The sequence below is a fragment of the Rhagoletis zephyria genome, unplaced genomic scaffold (genome assembly GCF_001687245.7).
Source record: "Rhagoletis zephyria isolate East Lansing unplaced genomic scaffold, Rhagoletis_zephyria_1.1 Rzeph_scaffold_02485, whole genome shotgun sequence".
Classification (NCBI taxonomy): domain Eukaryota; kingdom Metazoa; phylum Arthropoda; class Insecta; order Diptera; family Tephritidae; genus Rhagoletis; species Rhagoletis zephyria.
This window is the reverse complement of record NW_016159569.1, coordinates 14,915-34,591: the sequence shown is the minus strand read 5'-3', so window position 1 is coordinate 34,591 and position 19,677 is coordinate 14,915. Positions and strand designations below refer to the sequence as shown.

At 35.3% G+C, this 19,677-nt stretch overlaps 1 protein-coding gene across 2 annotated transcripts in view; it reads left to right on the top strand.

Moving 5' to 3' along the window:
• The first annotated feature begins 511 nt into the window (after positions 1-511).
• LOC108366996 (DNA N6-methyl adenine demethylase-like) overlaps positions 512-19,677 on the top strand; it is a 29,402-nt gene continuing 10,236 nt past the window's right edge. Inside the window, exons 1-2 of one of the 2 annotated variants that reach the window (XM_017621511.1) lie at positions 512-3,774; positions 3,867-4,007. In XM_017621511.1, coding sequence (XP_017477000.1) covers positions 1,906-3,774; positions 3,867-4,007 — 2,010 coding nt within the window. In that variant the 5' untranslated portion in view covers positions 512-1,905. Of the gene's footprint in view, positions 3,775-3,851; positions 4,008-19,677 lie in introns of both variants that reach the window. The other variant, XM_017621510.1, reaches the window with a different exon arrangement.

Sequence of the window (19,677 nt, the reverse complement as noted above, 5' to 3'; positions counted from 1 at the left end):
ATTAATGAAAATTTAACAATAATTATATTGCTAAAAAATAATTTTAAGTAAAATTAGCATAACGTATTAAAAGCAATTAAGCAAAGCAAACAAACCGGTGGAAGACAAAATTGTTTTAATAATTTTAAGCAATTACAACTATACAGTAAAATTAGCGAAAACAATTTAATTAATTAATCACATACAACTTAATTAGCAGCATACATACATATAAATACAAAGAAATAACGAAAAATTGCAAGGCGAACAAATCTTCAGCGCAGTTGAATTTATATATATTTTTTAAATAATCCCCAAAAAAAAGCTACAAAACAACAAGCAAGTTAAACCAAAAAGTACAAAAATTCACAACAAATTTCACAACGCAATAGCTGCATTTCAACAAATACATACATGCAAACATACTTACGTACATAGCAAAATAAAAGTTAATTAAATAAATCCAACAAATTGTTAGTAGTAAAATTTAACGAAAACAAATTTACAAAATTTTGAAAAGTCTGAAAAATAACCAAATAATTACAAATAAATATCTTAGATATACTCGTATTACAAAAAATAACAACGTTTTTTTTTTTAACTTAAACCTCACCTTAAGCTATTTGAAATAAAGAAGCAACTAAAAAAAAAAAATCGAATAAATATATGTAATACCACATAGTGAAAGGAAAGCAAAAGTCTAGTGAGAATATCAAAACAAAAACACAAATATTAAAACAACAAATACCAATACAAATTTTAAATAGCCAATGCAGTTTACCGTAAGCATATTCAACAAAAAATAATAATTAATAGTTAAATAGCAAAACAAAAAATAAAAATACAAATATACAAGCATACCAATCACTTCAATAACAAATGCAGTTAAAAAAGTCGGTTTAAGCTACAACAACAAATCAACCAATAACCCATAGAAAATATCTTACAAATCTTCAAAGTACAAAGAGCGCATAAATTTTTGCAAATATTGCATTATACAGAATTACAACAACAAAATTTCGAATTTTCGCACTTAAAATTATCACACAAACAATATAGCAATATAATCGAAATATCAAAAAAAAAAATATCAAGTAAACAATAAAAAAAAATGTAAACAGTTTTAGCAAATAAGTAACTTTATAAACTATTTAGAAACAGTTGTGCTTTTAACAATGAAATACGAAAAACAACTCGTTTGAACACAGCGAGTAGTTAGCGCTTAAAGCCCCAGCATTAACAATTTATAGTATCAATAAAAGTTAATAGTTTAAATATAAAACCGCACACAGACACATCAACAAATAAATATGCTACCCAACCAGTGAGCAAAAGTTCAAATTGTTTAGAGAAAATAAAAAAAAAAAAACGACGCGTAGTTCAAAACAGTTTACAACAACAAACAAACATAAAAAAGAATAAACTACCTCAAATCGAAATTTCAAGTGTACAAACGCAAAACAAAAGCCACAACAAATAACAAATTAATATTTAACAAAAAAAAAACACAAAAAACTTCCCTAAGCAATTTCAAAACACACTAATTAATCGAACAGTTTTGAAAAATTTTACAAAAAAACCAAAGCACAAAAACCAGTGTACAAAAGTTCAAACCAATTATAAAAGAAAAACACAAAATTATCAATAAAATTATACACAAATTTTGAAATATATTAAAGATTTGCGTCTTGCCAACAACTCACAACCGGAAGGGCTAGTGGCGCGTAAATCATTGCGCGTTCCGGCTAAAGCGCGCACTCACGCTGCCAGGCTCTGTCGCTCGCGCGATCTCTCCCGGTAAATACGTACAGTAGACACTCGTTTGCCAAGAACAAACGCAGCGCTGAACTCATTTGCTCTCACTATTATCGCGTGGCCGCTTTCCGCAGCAAATCCGGCTCCCGCCATGCCGAAAGGGGGGCTTAAATGGCGTCTTCAATAATTGCGCAGACCAGCGGCGGCACAGTAGAAACGTCAGCAGCACCAGCAACACGAACTGCGGCAGCGGTATCGACCAGCCATTTGGGTCATTTCAGTCACGGACTGCAGCCACACTACGCGCACACATATTTGCCACACCAGCAGCTGCCACACGCACTTCAACACCAGCAACAGCACCAGGTGCAGCAGCAGCAGTTTTTCTATCATCAACAGCAACAGCAACAGCAGCAGCAGCAGCAGCTTGTTGCCGAACAACAACACCACTGGGATTATTATGCACGCCAACAGCAATTGCAACAGTCACAATCAAGTCAACAGCAACAACTACCAGCATCACAACAACAATCACAGCAACAGCCACCTCCTCAGCCTCCGCCTGCTCGGCCCACTCCTCAACAGCATCTGTCCACCACCACCTCAACCTCCAATGCCACCACCAGCAGCAGCAACCACAACAGTAACAGCAATAATGATCAGCAGCAGCAGCAGCAGCAACAACAACAACAACAGCAACAGCAGCACTCAGCTGTAAGTTCTCAATCTAACGGCAACGCCAACAGCGGCAGCAGCAGCAATAGCAGCGCCGCCAACTCCAATAGCAACAATAACTATACGCGTCCTTGGGAAATGGATACCAAGGACCATCACAGCCACAGCAGTACATTGAAGAGTGCAGGTCTCGGCAATGGAGGCGGCAACGGTCCCGGTAATGGCAGAGAACATCTTGGAGGAGCCGGCGGCTTCGAGCCCTTCTCCAAGCTGCCCTCTTTCCAAAGTCAATTTCATGGCTACAACGACCCGCTCATGTCCGATGGCATTGCGGCCATGGCTTCGTCGGTGCTACCGCCGTCGATGTCCTCACTCCAGACGGTTGCCATGTCACCAGCAAGCATTTCAGTCAGTTCGCCAGGTATGGTAAGTGTGGGTTCACCATTGACGCAACTATCTGGCTTGCAGGCGAGCATTACACCTCCTTCATCTGCCACAGCCGCGTCGTCGTTTGCCCCACTTGGTGCACCTCCGCCTCCGCCGCCAAATACATTTCATCATTTGGGCGCAGTAAACACGCATGGACATCACCGAAGCAGTGCCTCCTATGCACCGCTAATGCCCACTAATACCGGTGCTATGGGCAGCTATGGTTCAAGTGGCGCCCTGGACGACGGACGTCATCATCTGCCTTTATACCAGGCACTTACGCCCACTTATGCTACCCCGCCGACACCAAGTGCACTCGCGCCTATCTCGTCGCAACATACACTCGGTGGATTGGGAGGAATCGGTGCGTTTAGCGGTGTTGGTAAGAAAGATAACACTCAGACATATGATCTCAATAACGGCAACGGTGGTCTCACACTAAGCGCAGCGACTATCAATACAGCTAATACCAATGTTACACCGATGGGGATGCACACACCAACCACGCCTTCATATGTAGATGGTAGTGGCGGTGTTACTATGATGGATACATCAAATGGAGCTTCTGGATATCACACGCCACACTCCACACATGCTGGTAGTTCCAGCGGTGCTGGTGCTGGCGCTAGTGGGCCACATACACCACATACTCCGCATACGACGCAACCGCATACTCCTACTCCCTCCACCACCACGCAAATCAAGGTCGAAAAGGTACTGAATTCTCCTATTGCGCGGGTGGATGCGAGAAAAAAGGAACGACGGAAAAATCGGGCGAATTCGCTCGAGTCCAGCGCCGAGTCTGAGGCAAGTGCTATGGATGTTGATCCCAGCAATCCCGGACAAGTGGATGCGGTCTCGAGCACGGCCAATTTCAAAAGTCCACTGAGCGCGCTGGGAATGGGCGATAGTAACGACACCAACAGCGACAAACAGGTAAGCAATGAGCTGTGAATTGAGAAAGCGCCATAGCATTGATCGAAGAACACGAGTTGCTTATCGCCTAATTTTAGACTTCTGTCTTTCAGTCGAAGAAAAAACGCAAAAGGTGCGGCGAATGCATCGGCTGTCAACGTAAGGACAATTGCGGCGAGTGCGCTCCTTGTCGCAATGACAAAAGTCACCAAATTTGTAAGCAGCGACGTTGCGAGAAGCTCACTGAGAAGAAGGTAAGTCAAGGTTTTATATTGCTATTTACCTTAGGATAGGGTAGTGAAAACTTAATTTATTTTTCCTCTTTTTGAATTCAGTATAAAACGGTACATATGTAAATTAAACAAAATAGATAATAATAACACATTTTTAGAAAAAATGTTAACATCGGTTGAGCGGACTTTTGCGCCACTAATATATTTTTTCAAATGCGTGTTGTTACTTTATAATTCCGTTGCTACGCTGTTGATTAGTATGGTATATGTATGTATATTAGGGTGGGGCAAAAAAAAATAAAGTCGAAATTTTAAAACCCTCATTCCCTAGGATTGTTCTAAATTGAAAAAATTATTCCCCTGTTTTTTCATATTTTGAAATCAAAAAATTTTTACAGGTCGCTCAAAGCGCTCAAAGTTTTCCGCGCATGTATATATTTAAATGGGAAAACAGTTCTTTAGAATCAATATTTTTCGATCGGAAAACTCTGCTTCGCTTTAGGAGACTTCCAATAACAATACCCAGTTGTTCATTTAACTATTTTCTATTTTATTACCTATTTTTTAGGACCCCCAAAAACCTCAAGATATGCAATGGAGGGGCCCATAAAAAAAATCGCTGGTGTTAAAAAAAGGTATACGAAGCAAAGTGTTCCCATCGAAAAATTTGAATTTCAAGAATTCTATACCATTTCTTCGAAAACTTGTTTTTTTTCCCATATAAAATGCATGAAAAGCTTCGAGTGCTTTGAGGGACCTCTAAATATTTTTTTATTTCAAAATAAAAAAAAACAGGGGTATAGTTTTTTTGGTGTAGAATAAATCCAGGGTGTGCGAGCAATAAAATCCCGATTTTACTTTTTCTCATGCAAATACTTAAACTAAATCCATGGCGTATTTCGCGGTTTTATGTCAACGTTACTATTGGAGCATCTACTCTACTCTGCTGGCAGAATGAATGAAAACACAGTTAAAGTGAAAGCGCTTGCGAATGTTTCCGACTTCCACATATTTCGGATCATGACAACAGTTAAATCAGGGAAGTTTTTCGGGGAGGGGCCACAACTTTCTGAATATTTGTATCATTGTTATCAAAAAGGTTTCTTCAATCGTGTATATACCAATCTAGTGATAACGCGAATGCAAAAATTCCATGTACATGCTTAAGTCAGATGTTAGCTAGCCACGCTTTCACACTGGGCTTAATCCATATTGATAACTGCAGGAAGTGCCAAATGAAAAATAAATCGGTGGAACACATAGTGATAAATCTAAGGCGTAACTGCTTTAGGGGGGAGTTTCAGTCAAAACTATAGCAGAAAAAAACGGTTTGCACAGTATCTTAAAATGTGTTATTTATTCTTAGTATATGTACTATGNGTTGAACACGAAAAAAATACCCATGGTTTCAAAGAAGTGTTTTCGAGATTTGTTCGAAAAACGTATTTTTAGTACTTTTTCAGTTATTCCTCAATATCTCATGCAACGACCAACAGTTCGAAAGGTATTGATGGGCTCTTTGCAAAAATATATATTTTTTGTGCAGATTGTGTTCCGTAACATCTACATTTCTCATCAGATTTTCATTTACTGTAAAAAGATAATGATTGAAATTTCAATTTTTCGATTTTGATCGCTTGTAACACTAATAATTTTCATCGAAATCGGCAAAGTAATATATTTTTGTAAGAGGACTGTAGGTCGTTTATGTTGATTGGATAATTTTATCATGAGATATTGACGAATAAGTTCGAAATGTACCAAATACACGTTTTTCGAAAAAATTACGAAAACGCTTGTTTGAAAGGAAAATTGGCTTGGAAAACATTTTTTTCTTAAGCGATTACACAAAATTTGTAGAACAGTGTTATCGATACATTTGACGCTGGTCTTCAATTTCTCGTCATCCATTGTCCATAACCGTACAATATTTAGAACGCACTGACTAGTTGAACCTTCAAAACCAGCTTACCCTTATGTAGTTACCAATTAGTTATCGACACTGCTTTTATTTCGATTAGGAAAAGTTATTTTGGAAAAAATCAGTACGTTTTGGGGGTTTTCTGTTTTGAAAAACTACGCAGGACAGACCTTTAAATAACAGTACGGTCCTACAAAAAACAGAACGGATGGTCACCGTAACTATGGTCCACTTACTCATCATGAAAGGTCGTTTAATCTGGTCATACAATGGACTAGTAATTCGTCTATTTAGAGCTTTCACAAAACCAGCCAGTCTTACCAGGCCTAACCTACCAGGCTTGCTGTGGTAAGTCGATACCAAAATTTATGGTTCCATGAAGAGGGAACCGGAAAAAGAATGTGACTACTATCGCAGACATAGTTTGACAAATCCTATGGGAAGCCCCCTAACACAGCTCTTTTTATACATACATACATATGTAGTTTGCATATTTCCCATGAAATGATGAGAAAAGATAAATGAATGATTCTGAGCGATTGAGTTAAAAATTGATCGGATTAAAAATTGCAGACTCGAGGAAAACGGCTTCAAAAATTATAGTTCGCATTCGCTGCCGCGGTAAAAATGAAGATACATTTTCTTCTAATGAGTCCTTGTTAGAGTAGAGTAGAAATCTTACAAGCTGGCAGCACTGTATCCAAATTACTATACTATATTATCCCAAATTATGTCAAATGAATGGCTAACTTTACTGTGTACAAGTACTCCAGTACATAAAAGGGACCATAAATAACAGTTACTTTTTTTCAAGTGTTAAACTTGGCCAGATATTTTTAAGTAGAAAATAAAAGTCTGTTCCTAATAATAAACAACCGCTTGTCCAAATTAAACAAGTTTGGTATCAACTGAAAGAGGACTAAAATAGCTTTAATACTAATATGTTTAAACGAGGAAAACCAGCGGAAAGCCAGCTATTGAAAAATATTTCAATAAAAAATGGTTTTTAATTACCATAGAACAAACTTTGGGTCAGGTATATGCATTTCTTTTGTATTAAATTTTAAAAATAAATATGAATAGAAGTGGTAGCCTTCGTTCGTTATTTCTGTGTAAAAGCTATTTAAGTCCTCTTTCATTCAGTACCAAATTGTTTTAATTTGGATAAGCGGTTGGTTTACTATCCGGAAAGACTTTCATTACGTACTTAAAAAATATCTGGCCAAGTTTAACTGTTAAAAAAAATAACTTCTATTTACGGTCTCTGGTAAAAAATATCCAACGGAAAAATTCCGGCAAAGTGTCATCTGTTCTCTCATAAGAGAAGAAGAGCTGATCTAATTTTTGTTTACATTCAAAAGCGTAAAATTTAAAACGTACACAGTTTATTGATTAAACGAATAACTACTTCTACTACTTCTTACAAGTTTCCAAACCATCAAATTCCATTTTGTGATTTGCGTAAATTCCTACCAGCTGTTTTTGATCAGGTGTTTTCGTGTTGGCAAATTGCTGTTCGCCAAATTTTTTGTGTGGATGCGTGTGTGTGTGCAACCTTTTGTAAGGGAGTGTCAAAAGTCTAATGTCACTAGTGAGAAAACCTTTAATTATTGAATCATGCAAGTATAGTACCTACTTTAAAACTATTGAAACTTCAAATTGAGTGCCATCATTTCTGAATACCAGTAAATATAAATAAAATTCTGTACTTTTAGATATCTATTCGACACTTAATACTGAGTACTTTGAATACCGGTAAATGTAAATAAAACTCAGTACTCTTAGGTATCTATCGATCCTTTTGAGAATCGAGTTCTGAGTACTTTGGGTATCGATATTGCCCAACACTAAACATAAAAAAAAAAAATTATTATGACACTATTGCGGCAAAGATACAATATACATTTGTACATACATACTATATATAGAACACAAATAAAAGCGATACCTTTATGAAACTGCCAAATATATATGTATGTACATACTTGGATGCACTTACCTTATGTATTTATGCAGATAAGTATATATGTATGTATGTATTTAAATGATGAACCACTCTGTAATGATAATAACAAAAACAAAACAAAAAATTATTACAAAAACAAAAAAAAACGAAATTGACAACAAAGCAAGTAATACAGGAAAGCCGAAACGGCAAAAGGAAAATAAATAAAATGCCACAAGAACTACGAGGCAAATCAACGAGCAGATGTTCAGAAGTTGCAAACAAACACACCGCATGCATGTATACAGATACATATACATATGTACATTTGTACATACATATATAGATACATCCATACCAGAGGTATACAAATCGTTCAATGGCGGCTGCAATACAGAAAGGACACATCCCAGCAAAAACTTTGCTTCCTTTGCTAAGTGCTTCCTGTTGTTTCAATCAAATAGCGCATTATTTAAATAGAAGTAGCTCCGAGATGCCTATTCGTTTACCTTACCGATTACCTGTGAGCAATTGATACTTTATTTTTTCGGTTTTCTTAGACCCTAAAACTAATAAACAACTGTTTTCGTTTATTTAATATGTAATTCTCTGCAACTGCTAAAATATTTCAAAAAAGTCGTTATTGGTAACATTAATGTCATTTTTATACATACGTACGTATAAAATTGAATGCAAAATATAACCATAGAATTTAGTTAAGCCACAGTTAACAGCAAAAGTCTGCATACAACATCTCTTTTTTAAAAATTTACAATATATTGAGAGTTAAAATTTGTTTGTTAATATTTTATAAAAAAAATGATCATGCTTAAAACAAAACCATATAAACCGTGTTTTGAAACAAAGTAAAATTTAACGGTTTTTCATATACATTTTTTACCTTTTAATCAGATTTAAAAACGATGGTAAACAATTTCACTTTGAAACGAGGGTGCTATTGATATGACCGATACTGTACATACCTAAATGTATCACTGAGCAGCACTGTGTAGTTATGCAGTGATTTTTTTAAATTTCCAATGTTTTTCGTTTTAAATATTTGTCGTTAAGTTTTTATTTAAATACTATGTCCCATTTTCCATAAACCATTTGAACTCAGTTTCCTAACTGTGAGGCAAACTTGATAGAACTCTAAAAACTGTCTTCGAATTTCAAACTTTTTAATAAGAGATTTTTTTTTATAAATATTTCGAGTATTCTGTTTTGTAAGCCATCAAATTTTAGTGTAGTAAAGTGTAATATTTCACCTTAAACGAAAATATTTAGATAGGAGAATACCTTCAATAACGCTTTTAGAAAATGAAAACTGAAACTGACACTTTATGTTCCTAATTTTAAAACACAATTTGCCTCAAAAAGTAAATTAGTGCAAAACAAATAGCTCATTAATCATAAAATTAAGTATTTTTTATTTACAAAATTGTATGCGTGCTTATTCAAAGAAACGGCTCTATAACCGAATTGTTCTACCTCAGAGGTGACCCTTTTTGAAATATCTAGGAACTGTACTATATGAAATGTCTCAGAACCATCTAACCTGAGTCAGCGCAGAACAAGTTCAAAAGCTCTGCAGAGGGCGACAGTTGTCACTTCGTAGGACATCGCCATGTTAAAAAAGACAGTTGAAAGCATTGATTTGGGGTAGATGAAGAACCAGTACCGTCCCTTTACAGGCTAGCTCAGCGCAAGTTCTGAACCGGTTTGATTTGCTGCAGGGTATAGCTAAACATACATATACACATATATACACCCATACATATATGAGTGGGTTTTATAGATACCCAATAAACATTGCGAAAACATTTCTCAAACGTTTGAGAAAATCTTATTTCTCAATTTGAACTAAAACTTTCCTCAATCATTGTTTATCAATTTAAGATCGGGTTGAGAAACATTTCACAAAAATTTGTTTAGCATTTCGGTCCGTTCCATCTGTGTCAACATGGCACAGGTGCAGAAAGTCTATCGGCAATCTAAAATTTGTCTGTCGGTTAATGGCTTCTCGTTTGAGTTAATTGAAATGCATTTATTTTATTGATTTGGGAGAAAAATTTTTTGATACTGTCATTTTGTGAATGATCTTTTTGTGACTAATTTGCCGATGTGATCTACTAGCCGGTCATTAAAAATTAAAAACAATAAAAGGAAATAGTCTGCTGCAACGATAGTGTCCGACAGTTAAATGAAATTTACTTACGTTATATAAAAATGTTTTTAAGTATCATAAAAGGGTTTATGCGCTATTGAAAATGCCATAGCTCCCAACAAAACAATTTTTTAATATTTTTGTGAAAAAAAATTGCAATATTTTAATCCCAAAATCGGAGAAATAATTTGAAATTGTTTTCCACTAAATGCATTTTTTAACGAATTTTAATGTATTTTAAAAATCGTTTTATATAAGACAGAATGTTAATGGTAAATTGTAAACTTTTTCAATTTGAAAAAAATTTACTTCGGAAACTGCATATAACTTACATCAGCCGTATTTTTCTATGTTAAACTGAATAAATAAATATTCCTTTTCTTTAAAAACTTTGTGTTTTGTATACATACATCATACAAATACAAATATTTCACTGAGAGTAACTTCCATTCCATTTGGATCCGCTCCACTAACGCCTGCGAAAAGGTTGAGAATTGAATACTTCTTAATTTCAACGGTTATTTGAGATACATTTGAGAACAAAAAGGACTGATAATCAAATGTATCTGAAATTGAGATTTAGGAAAAATGTTTATTGGGTGTGCATGCATTTAAGTATGTATATACGTATGTATTTTTTTTTATGGACTTATTGTTTACGAACCAAGCAATAAAATACAAACTATACCAAGTGAACAATAAGCGAAGGACGCCAGAGGTTGACAAGAGGAACAATTGGACATGCCAACTGTCGCACAAATACATATGCATATGGGTGTACATTAGGGTGGATCGACAAAAAAAGTTTTTCCAGTCCACCCCTAGGATTAAAGATATTTTGAAGGCGATCGCAAAAAAATTTTTTTTTTTTGCCACGCCCCCCCCGATGGGCTATTTACTTTTTTTGACACTACGTCGCCATTTTAAGTCCGATTTTAATGAGCCGTACACCGTTTTCATGGCTTGGAAGCCGCCACAATTATTACCTTAATATTTTTTAGAAAAAGTTTCACAGAATTTAAAGGCCTTTTCGACAGACTAAAAAAAAATTGGAATTTAGGTATGATGTGAAACGAGATACCGACAGTCACTACTAGAATTTGAACTCGGAGTAAAAAATTATTAAGGTAAGAATTGTGGCGGCTTCCAAGCCATGAACAACGGTGTACGGCTCATTAAAATCGGACTTAAAATGGCGACGTAGTGCCAAAAAAAGTAAATAGCCCCATCGGGGGGCGTGGCAAAAAAAAAATAAAATTTTTTTTGGGATCGCCTTCAAAATATCTTTAATCCTAGGGTGGACTGGAAAAACTTTTTTTTTTGTATGGGGACCGATCCGCACTAGTGTACATACATATATACATGCATATATAGATTATACAAAAATGCGAAAGTTTACGGCGGGCAAAATAAAAAATTAGAGGATGCAAGTGGGACGCAACCAAAGCGGTTGATGAAGCGGAAAACCCCAAGAAGACTACGGCTACCAACTTCCGAAGTGTCAAAGTAACGGCCCAACGGCCCACTAGCAAGTGGAGGATCTGTGTGATAAGTACAACTCAGAAGAAGACAAATATTTTATCATTACTTTTTTAAGCGATTTTGTTTGTTTTATGTGACACACTTACATACATATTTATATACAGATGTAGGTATCTACGAGTGTACTCTTCACTGTTGATATCGCCGGCGTGTAAAATGGTTTTAAGCGCGGTTTGCAAAACACAGCTGCCGTCCGACTCACCGATTCATTCGTTCATTCATGCACTGCGCATGCGTAAAAACCAACTCGGTATGAACACCATGGCAACATGATTTGCTGCTGTACTTTTACCCATACGAATCGCGTTCAACAATTTACACTCTTGCTACCTACACATGCTGCAGATAGAGATGCTGCAAAAAAAATGCGTACACATCAGTGATGCAAGCATCCTGCAACGTGAGGCATTGATTTAAACTCGGTTACCAGCTTTTGTGAAGCCGATTTCGATTTGGCGCTATCAATGAATATTGACGTAACTTTTAAGGCACGGTGCATGTCTTGTGTGCTATTTTTTTTTTTGTTATTTTCATTTAGTTCCTTTTACACTCGCAATCCTGTGATGCTTGAACTCTTTTATTAGTGACTTTTTGCCCTTTGTTGTCTTAATTTAAAGCAATCATCGGTCATCAGTCTTCTTCAGGTTTTTATTGTTTTCTTTCATTATTCCTACCTGCCTTTGATTCATTTTATGCAAGTGTTTTATTTTGAAAACTTGCTTTCACAGCAGGTTTCGAGAATTTTATCAATTTTATGTTCGACAGCTGCAAAAATTTCGGTTATTGTAATTGTAGTTCGAAGAACTGTTATTTTTCCAAAATTGATCGATAAGCGCTGATGGTGACATTTGAACTTGCGTTGATGCAAAAGGTGCTTTCCGTTTTGCTTTCATCTTTTGTAACAATATGATAGACTTTTCCTTTTGCTTAAGTTTAATTCCAAAAATTTTGCATTTTTGGCCTTAGCCCTCTGGACCAACCTAGACTAGAGATGTGAATCGTTTGAAAAAAAAAAACGGATTTTTGATTAATCGCGGTTTTATATCAAGGTTTATAATATAAAAGTGCATCAAAAGCCTGAGCTTTTTGGTTTACCGAAGAAGGCGGAGAAAAATACACATATGTACATATGTATGTTCTAAATTTAAAAATGTATACCTATCTCTATTGCTTAAAAAAGCACTTTGATTTTGTTGTAAAAATAAATATACTGGGTGGCGCCGAATGAGCTATATGGTTTGAATTCTTTATAACTTTTTTAATTATTATTTTTTAATTTTTTTTTTCAGAAATTTGTGAAGAAGACTTGGCGAATTAATTATGAATCATTACACGATCGAACAACGACGCACAAATAATTGAATTTTATTTTTCCAGAAATCTAGACTTTATTCACAATTTGGTAATGAGCGATGAAGCCCATTTCCTATTAAATGGGTATGTCAACAAGCAAAACTGTAGGAATTGGGCTATGGAAAATCCAAGAGCAGTACATCAGCGAGAATTACACCCACTTAAGTGCACTGTTTGGTGCGGTGTATCCTCCGAAAGGCCCATAATTGGCCCATATTTTTTTGAAAATGAAAGTGGTGTCTCAATCTCTGTCAACGGTGCTGCATATCGGATGATGTTGGGAAATTTTACTAGGCCAGCTGTGGAAAACCATCCAAACTTGTGGTTTCAACAAGATGGAGCCACAGCACATACTGCACGTGCCTCAATGGCTTTGTTAAGGGACATATTCGGCGAACGCATTATTTTGCGCACAAGCGATTTTAACTGGCCTCCACGTTCACCAGATTTAACAGCTCCTGACAGTTTTCTTTGGGGATATTTGAAAGAAAGAGTGTACGTTAACAAACCAAGCGCCATTCTCCAACTCCAAGCCAACATTCGAAATGAAATTATGGCCATTACACCCGAAATTCTGTGAAAAGTTGCGGAAAATAAGCTAAGAAGAGCACGTATGTGCGAAGCAGAAAATGGACATCACTTACAGGGTATCATTTTTCAAAGCTAACAAAGCTAAAAACAAATTATAATAATCGCATAAGTAAAAAAGTTATAAACCATTTAAACCATATAGCTCATTCGGGCCACCCTGTATAAGCTTTTTTTTTTGGAGAGTTGCCTTTTGATTTAAAATTTTTGATAGAATAGAGTTTGATTTCCATTTTGTGTGCTTCATTTTATAGGAATTCTTCCTTTTTCTTGAGAGCTGGCTTTAGACGGCACTTCTACAGAAAAATAACAACAAAAAATTTGCTAGAAAAACATTACGAATATTAAAAAAATCAGCACGTTGTAATTTTTTGAGTCACTGTACGTAGGTCTAAACCACATCACAGTCGAATAAATTTAATAATTCGAGCCGGTTTTGGTGTGAATAATAGACGTTGGGTGAGCCACTTTTCATCGCCTTTCAGATTTAAACAGTTTCTGGGGTACATATTTACATAATTCCGGCATGTAAACTTGTAAGTTTCTTTCTATGAATTCATAATCAATTTCCAATTCAAGAAATTTATGCAATAAATTAAAACGATAGGGGTCTTCACATTCATTTCTGCTTTTTTGGTGATCTGCTGCTTGTTACTCGATAATTTTATCAACTGTGAACGTCCTTTTACTTTTGTTATTCTGATAAATTATGTTTATAAACAGCTGATTGGTGCCTTTTTCCTATACAAATATAAATTGTAATTTCTTTACTTCAAATAATGGTAAAATAATTATTATCTTTTAATATTTTTTACTTTGTTGGCACTTGAATTTAGATTTAGGAATGCTTAGCGTTCACAGAGGTTTTGTAGAAAAAAAAAAACAAAATGAAATCATCACTAAAAGAATTTATGTATTTGCAGAAGACTTACGAAGACCATGTATTGTTTAAATAAAAAACCAGGTAACTTTTTAGCAAAAAACAAAACCAACTTCAATTCTCCTGTAGAACTTTAAGATTACCGTTAATTTATTGATGATCCAATTATCAGATCTAAACCAAATTAACCAAATTAGGATGGGACCACCTTTCCTTACGAAGAAGAATTATCGAAATCGGTTAAGCCTTAACCTACATAAAACAAGTAAGAAAGTCTAAGTTCGGGCGGAGCCGAACTTTAAATACCCGGCGCAAGTATTAAATTAATGTTTTTTCCCCTTTCCGAAACCTAACGCTAGATGGTAAGCCGGGGTGTATCAATTTTGAGTAAATTAGCGTCCTTAAATTTCGAAATATTGCAGTTTCAAGCATTTCTGAAATTTACCGTTATATGAAAAGCGGCCGTAATTTTAGTCCGATTTCAATAATTTTCAACGTTTTGCTTTTATGTGGCAAACACAATAAAAAGACCGAGTTTGGTACAAATTGGTAGAACGGTTACCGATATACATATGGGTATTTCCATATGTCGCATACGTGACTGTCGTACGTTTCAATGTGATACAAACAAGGAATACCATTTGTTTTTTTTTTAACTTTTTTGGGCCATTGTATAGCAAATAATTAGCTCTATATTAACCGAAAAATGAAAACAATCGAACTGCTTGGTCCTGAAATATAAGCATTTAAAGAGAGTGTCGTTTCAATTTTCTTTTACAACCCCAAGTGTGAAACGCTACGTCACGTGACATAAATTTCCATCGTTATATTTTTGTTAATATTGCTTTTAAATGAATTTTTAACGCAAATAAAACATGTATTTTATGTAGAATATACTTCATATTTTGACTTAAGCGCCAATTCAGGGTGAATTTTTTGCAAATCTATGACTTATTATGTTTCAACTACATACGCCAAATTCGAACCAAATTGGACCATAAATACGGGTTTTCGAAATATCTCAACCTTGGCGCCACCTAGGAAGACCATTTTACGCAAACGTGATTCTACTTACATATATAGCCAGCATATATTTTAAAAAGCAGACAAATCGGCCCGTAAATTCGTTAGATATAAGACTTTTATTTTTTTTTGTCGTGGTGGACCTTACGATGGAAACACCCATATATGTATGTGATCATAAATGGGCGGTGCCACGCCAATTTTCCAAAATTTTACGATAAACGTATTTCTTGGTAAAGAATTGCTGCGAGCATCAATTTTGAATAAATTAGCTTTAATATTTACTGAGTTATCGAAGATTTTTTATTTCTTTAAATTACCGTTATATGGGATATGTGCGTGATTATTGTCCGATTTTGTAAATTTGCGGCCATTTAGTACGCTGTACCAAGGCCAACAACTGTGCCAAGTTTGGAAGAAATTGGTGGAGCGGTTGCCAAGATATACACGTGCAATCATAAGTGGGCGTGGCTACGCCTATTTTCTAAAAATTTATAATATTTTTATTTTTCGCCTAAATGGTTGTAAATATCAATTTTGAGTGAATTATCTTCAATAGTTACTAAAATATCGCAGTTTTCGTATTTCTGGGAATTACCGTTATGTGGGAAGTGGGCGTGGTTACAGTCCGATTTCGCCCATTTTCAATACCAACCTACCTTGGATTAATGGAAACCTACATACCAAAAAAAAAAAATACAATCGCCGTTCGGAGTCGGCGTAAAACTGTAGGTCCCTCCTCTTTGTGTGACAACATCAAGGCGCACGCCACAAATCGGAGGAGAAGCTCGGCCAAACACTAACGTATGTGTAAGCGCCAATCTATTTATAACATACCAAATTTCATTGAGATATCTCAATTTTTGCTCGAGTTATCGTGTNTATAGCCAGCATATATTTTAAAAAGCAGACAAATCGGCCCGTAAATTCGTTAGATATAAGACTTTTATTTTTTTTTGTCGTGGTGGACCTTACGATGGAAACACCCATATATGTATGTGATCATAAATGGGCGGTGCCACGCCAATTTTCCAAAATTTTACGATAAACGTATTTCTTGGTAAAGAATTGCTGCGAGCATCAATTTTGAATAAATTAGCTTTAATATTTACTGAGTTATCGAAGATTTTTTATTTCTTTAAATTACCGTTATATGGGATATGTGCGTGATTATTGTCCGATTTTGTAAATTTGCGGCCATTTAGTACGCTGTACCAAGGCCAACAACTGTGCCAAGTTTGGAAGAAATTGGTGGAGCGGTTGCCAAGATATACACGTGCAATCATAAGTGGGCGTGGCTACGCCTATTTTCTAAAAATTTATAATATTTTTATTTTTCGCCTAAATGGTTGTAAATATCAATTTTGAGTGAATTATCTTCAATAGTTACTAAAATATCGCAGTTTTCGTATTTCTGGGAATTACCGTTATGTGGGAAGTGGGCGTGGTTACAGTCCGATTTCGCCCATTTTCAATACCAACCTACCTTGGATTAATGGAAACCTACATACCAAAAAAAAAAAATACAATCGCCGTTCGGAGTCGGCGTAAAACTGTAGGTCCCTCCTCTTTGTGTGACAACATCAAGGCGCACGCCACAAATCGGAGGAGAAGCTCGGCCAAACACTAACGTATGTGTAAGCGCCAATCTATATATAACATACCAAATTTCATTGAGATATCTCAATTTTTGCTCGAGTTATCGTGTACACGGACGGACGGACATACGGAAGGACGGACGGACAGACAGACATGGCTTAATCCACTTCTCTATTCATTCTGAGCATTTATGTATACATTTGTCTATATCTAACTCGATTTGTTTTGCCTGTTACAAACGACCGTTATGTGAACAAAATTAATATACCCTTGTGCACAAGTGCGCTCGGGTATAAAAATATTCCGGCGAATAGATAACCTGGTCCAATTTTAAGTCGGTTAAAAATAATGAAAAAATTGCGATTTTAGTGTAAAGACAAAGTCGCATTTTAAAATTTGCATGCAACTTAGGTATCTAACAAATTTGTATTTTAACTGTTTAATGAGTTCATAATAAACTTTATGCAATATAGTACTTTGAATGATAAATCTGTATCTGTAAAAGGATTATTTGGTACTTTGAATGTACAACATAGGTGTGCAGTGCATCACTTAACAAATTAACTTGATTATGGCCAATTAAAATTATTCAATGAAAATGTGTGCTACTTGCAAAACCAAACAACTGAAAGCAGCAAAGTGTACAACATACATATGTACGCAGATACATACATACATATGCATATAGCTAAATAAGTACTTAAGTACATATTTACATACATAACACTTTACGAGCGACAGGTGCGAACCAGTGATCAGGACTTTTCTCCATTTCTGTATTTTATACATACATACATATATTTAGTTATACACTCAAACTAAATATGCGTAAAATCAAGCGGATATAGAATATCATGTACATACATACATACGTATACAAAGGAAACGAAATGTTGAGATTTATGTATGTAGTTATTAAATGAGTGGCATTGCGCTGCCGGCCAGCGGATTATTCAAAGGCAGGCCTTGAAAACAAATTCGCTTGATGGTCTCGACCTATGTATGTAGTATGTACAGCAGTGGTTCCCAACCTATTCCAACTAACGACTCACCTTTCCCCTTCGTAATACCTCCACGGTATCCATGGCTGTCCATGGTGAAGTAAAAATTCTAAATTTTTATCGCATCCCTTCCTTATGTATATTGCAAATCTATGTCCCTTTAAAACGCATTTCAAGCTGCAGGGCAGAAAAAGTGTCCTTTTGGCCTTAATGCTTCCAATATAAAATTTGGTGGCTTTGATCGCTTAAAATTTTGTGGCCGCTCACAGCCGGGAAAATATAAAATCGCGTGAAATATAGGAAAAATATGTTATTTTATTCCCAATCCCATAAAAGGAATCTTTTCCAATTAGTTTGCTATAATGGCTGATTTCCATTGAAATTTCCTATGTAAAAAGCTTTCAAAGTCCAAAACCCGTTGAAAATTGAGAAAGTATCTAAAATAATATTAGGCAAACAAATTCATACGGTTTGGATATGATTACACCGTGCTACAAAAACCAAAAAATTTCAAACCACACGAAACAATCAATATATTCACGAAGCAATGTGCCAGATTTAGTAAAAATGAGTTTTTAGCTTTTCTCTCTGAGGTAATGACTTTTTTTAAAAGGACTCAAAAATATGATTGATCCAAAAAATTATTTAAGAAAATTCATTGCAATGAGGAATAATGGTACCGAATGAAAGAGAAAGTTCTGCAGAATTTTAAAAATTTAAGTGTTTCGGTTCACAAGGAAGAATAGGTACTGAATTTGTCCTTTTTATTTAAGTATATTTTTCTAAGCTAATAAAGTCGGAAGGCTAAATTCCTTAACATAAAATTTTTTCAAAACGACATGTTGCAAATTGTAAAGGATTTTCAAGAATAATATTCTAAAAGGACGTTTTCAGTACATACCTATTCGTTCTTATGCACCAAAAAGTTAAAATTTTTTAAATCTAGAGATTGGTCTCTTATATGATAATCACTTTTTTTTTTAATTTTTTGAATTTATCATATCTTTAAAATACCAAAGTCCTTTTAAGAGATAAAAACTAAAAGTGTTTTGATTTTCTTATGTGTAAAATTTCCTGTCACACGGTGTTACAGTTGAGAAAGTTTTTCTCACAATCTATCAATATGTAAAATTGCTGTTTTTAAGTAAGAATACAATATCTATGAGATATTGGGGGCTGTTTCAATTCAACTAGCATGTCAGTGTCAGAACTAATTGAAGATGTTTTTCATCCTATGTTTTTTTATCTTTTATAATGGTTTATTCAATGGTTTCTGATAGTTTTAGGATTGATTCGCGATCCACCTATACCTATAGGCTACCCACCGGTTGGGAACCCATGATGTACAGTATGCACTACATACATACATATGTACATATGTACATACATTAGTATGTACTAGACTCCTGCGCAATTCCATTTAAACGGCCCAACAAGACATCCGATCGCCGCGCAAATACTTTCCATCCCCTACTTTCATCGTTCGGGTCAATTGTGAGTAAGCATAAACCAGTTTCAGCAAGCGTACGTAAACTACCGATCAATAGCAACACGCGTAGAGTATTTACTTTGCCTTCCGCAACTACTGCGAGTAAAAGGTATTTGACAGTAGAGTACTCTACTGGTAGTACTTGAGTATTTTCGAAGAAAACATACATTTGTGGCAAGAATG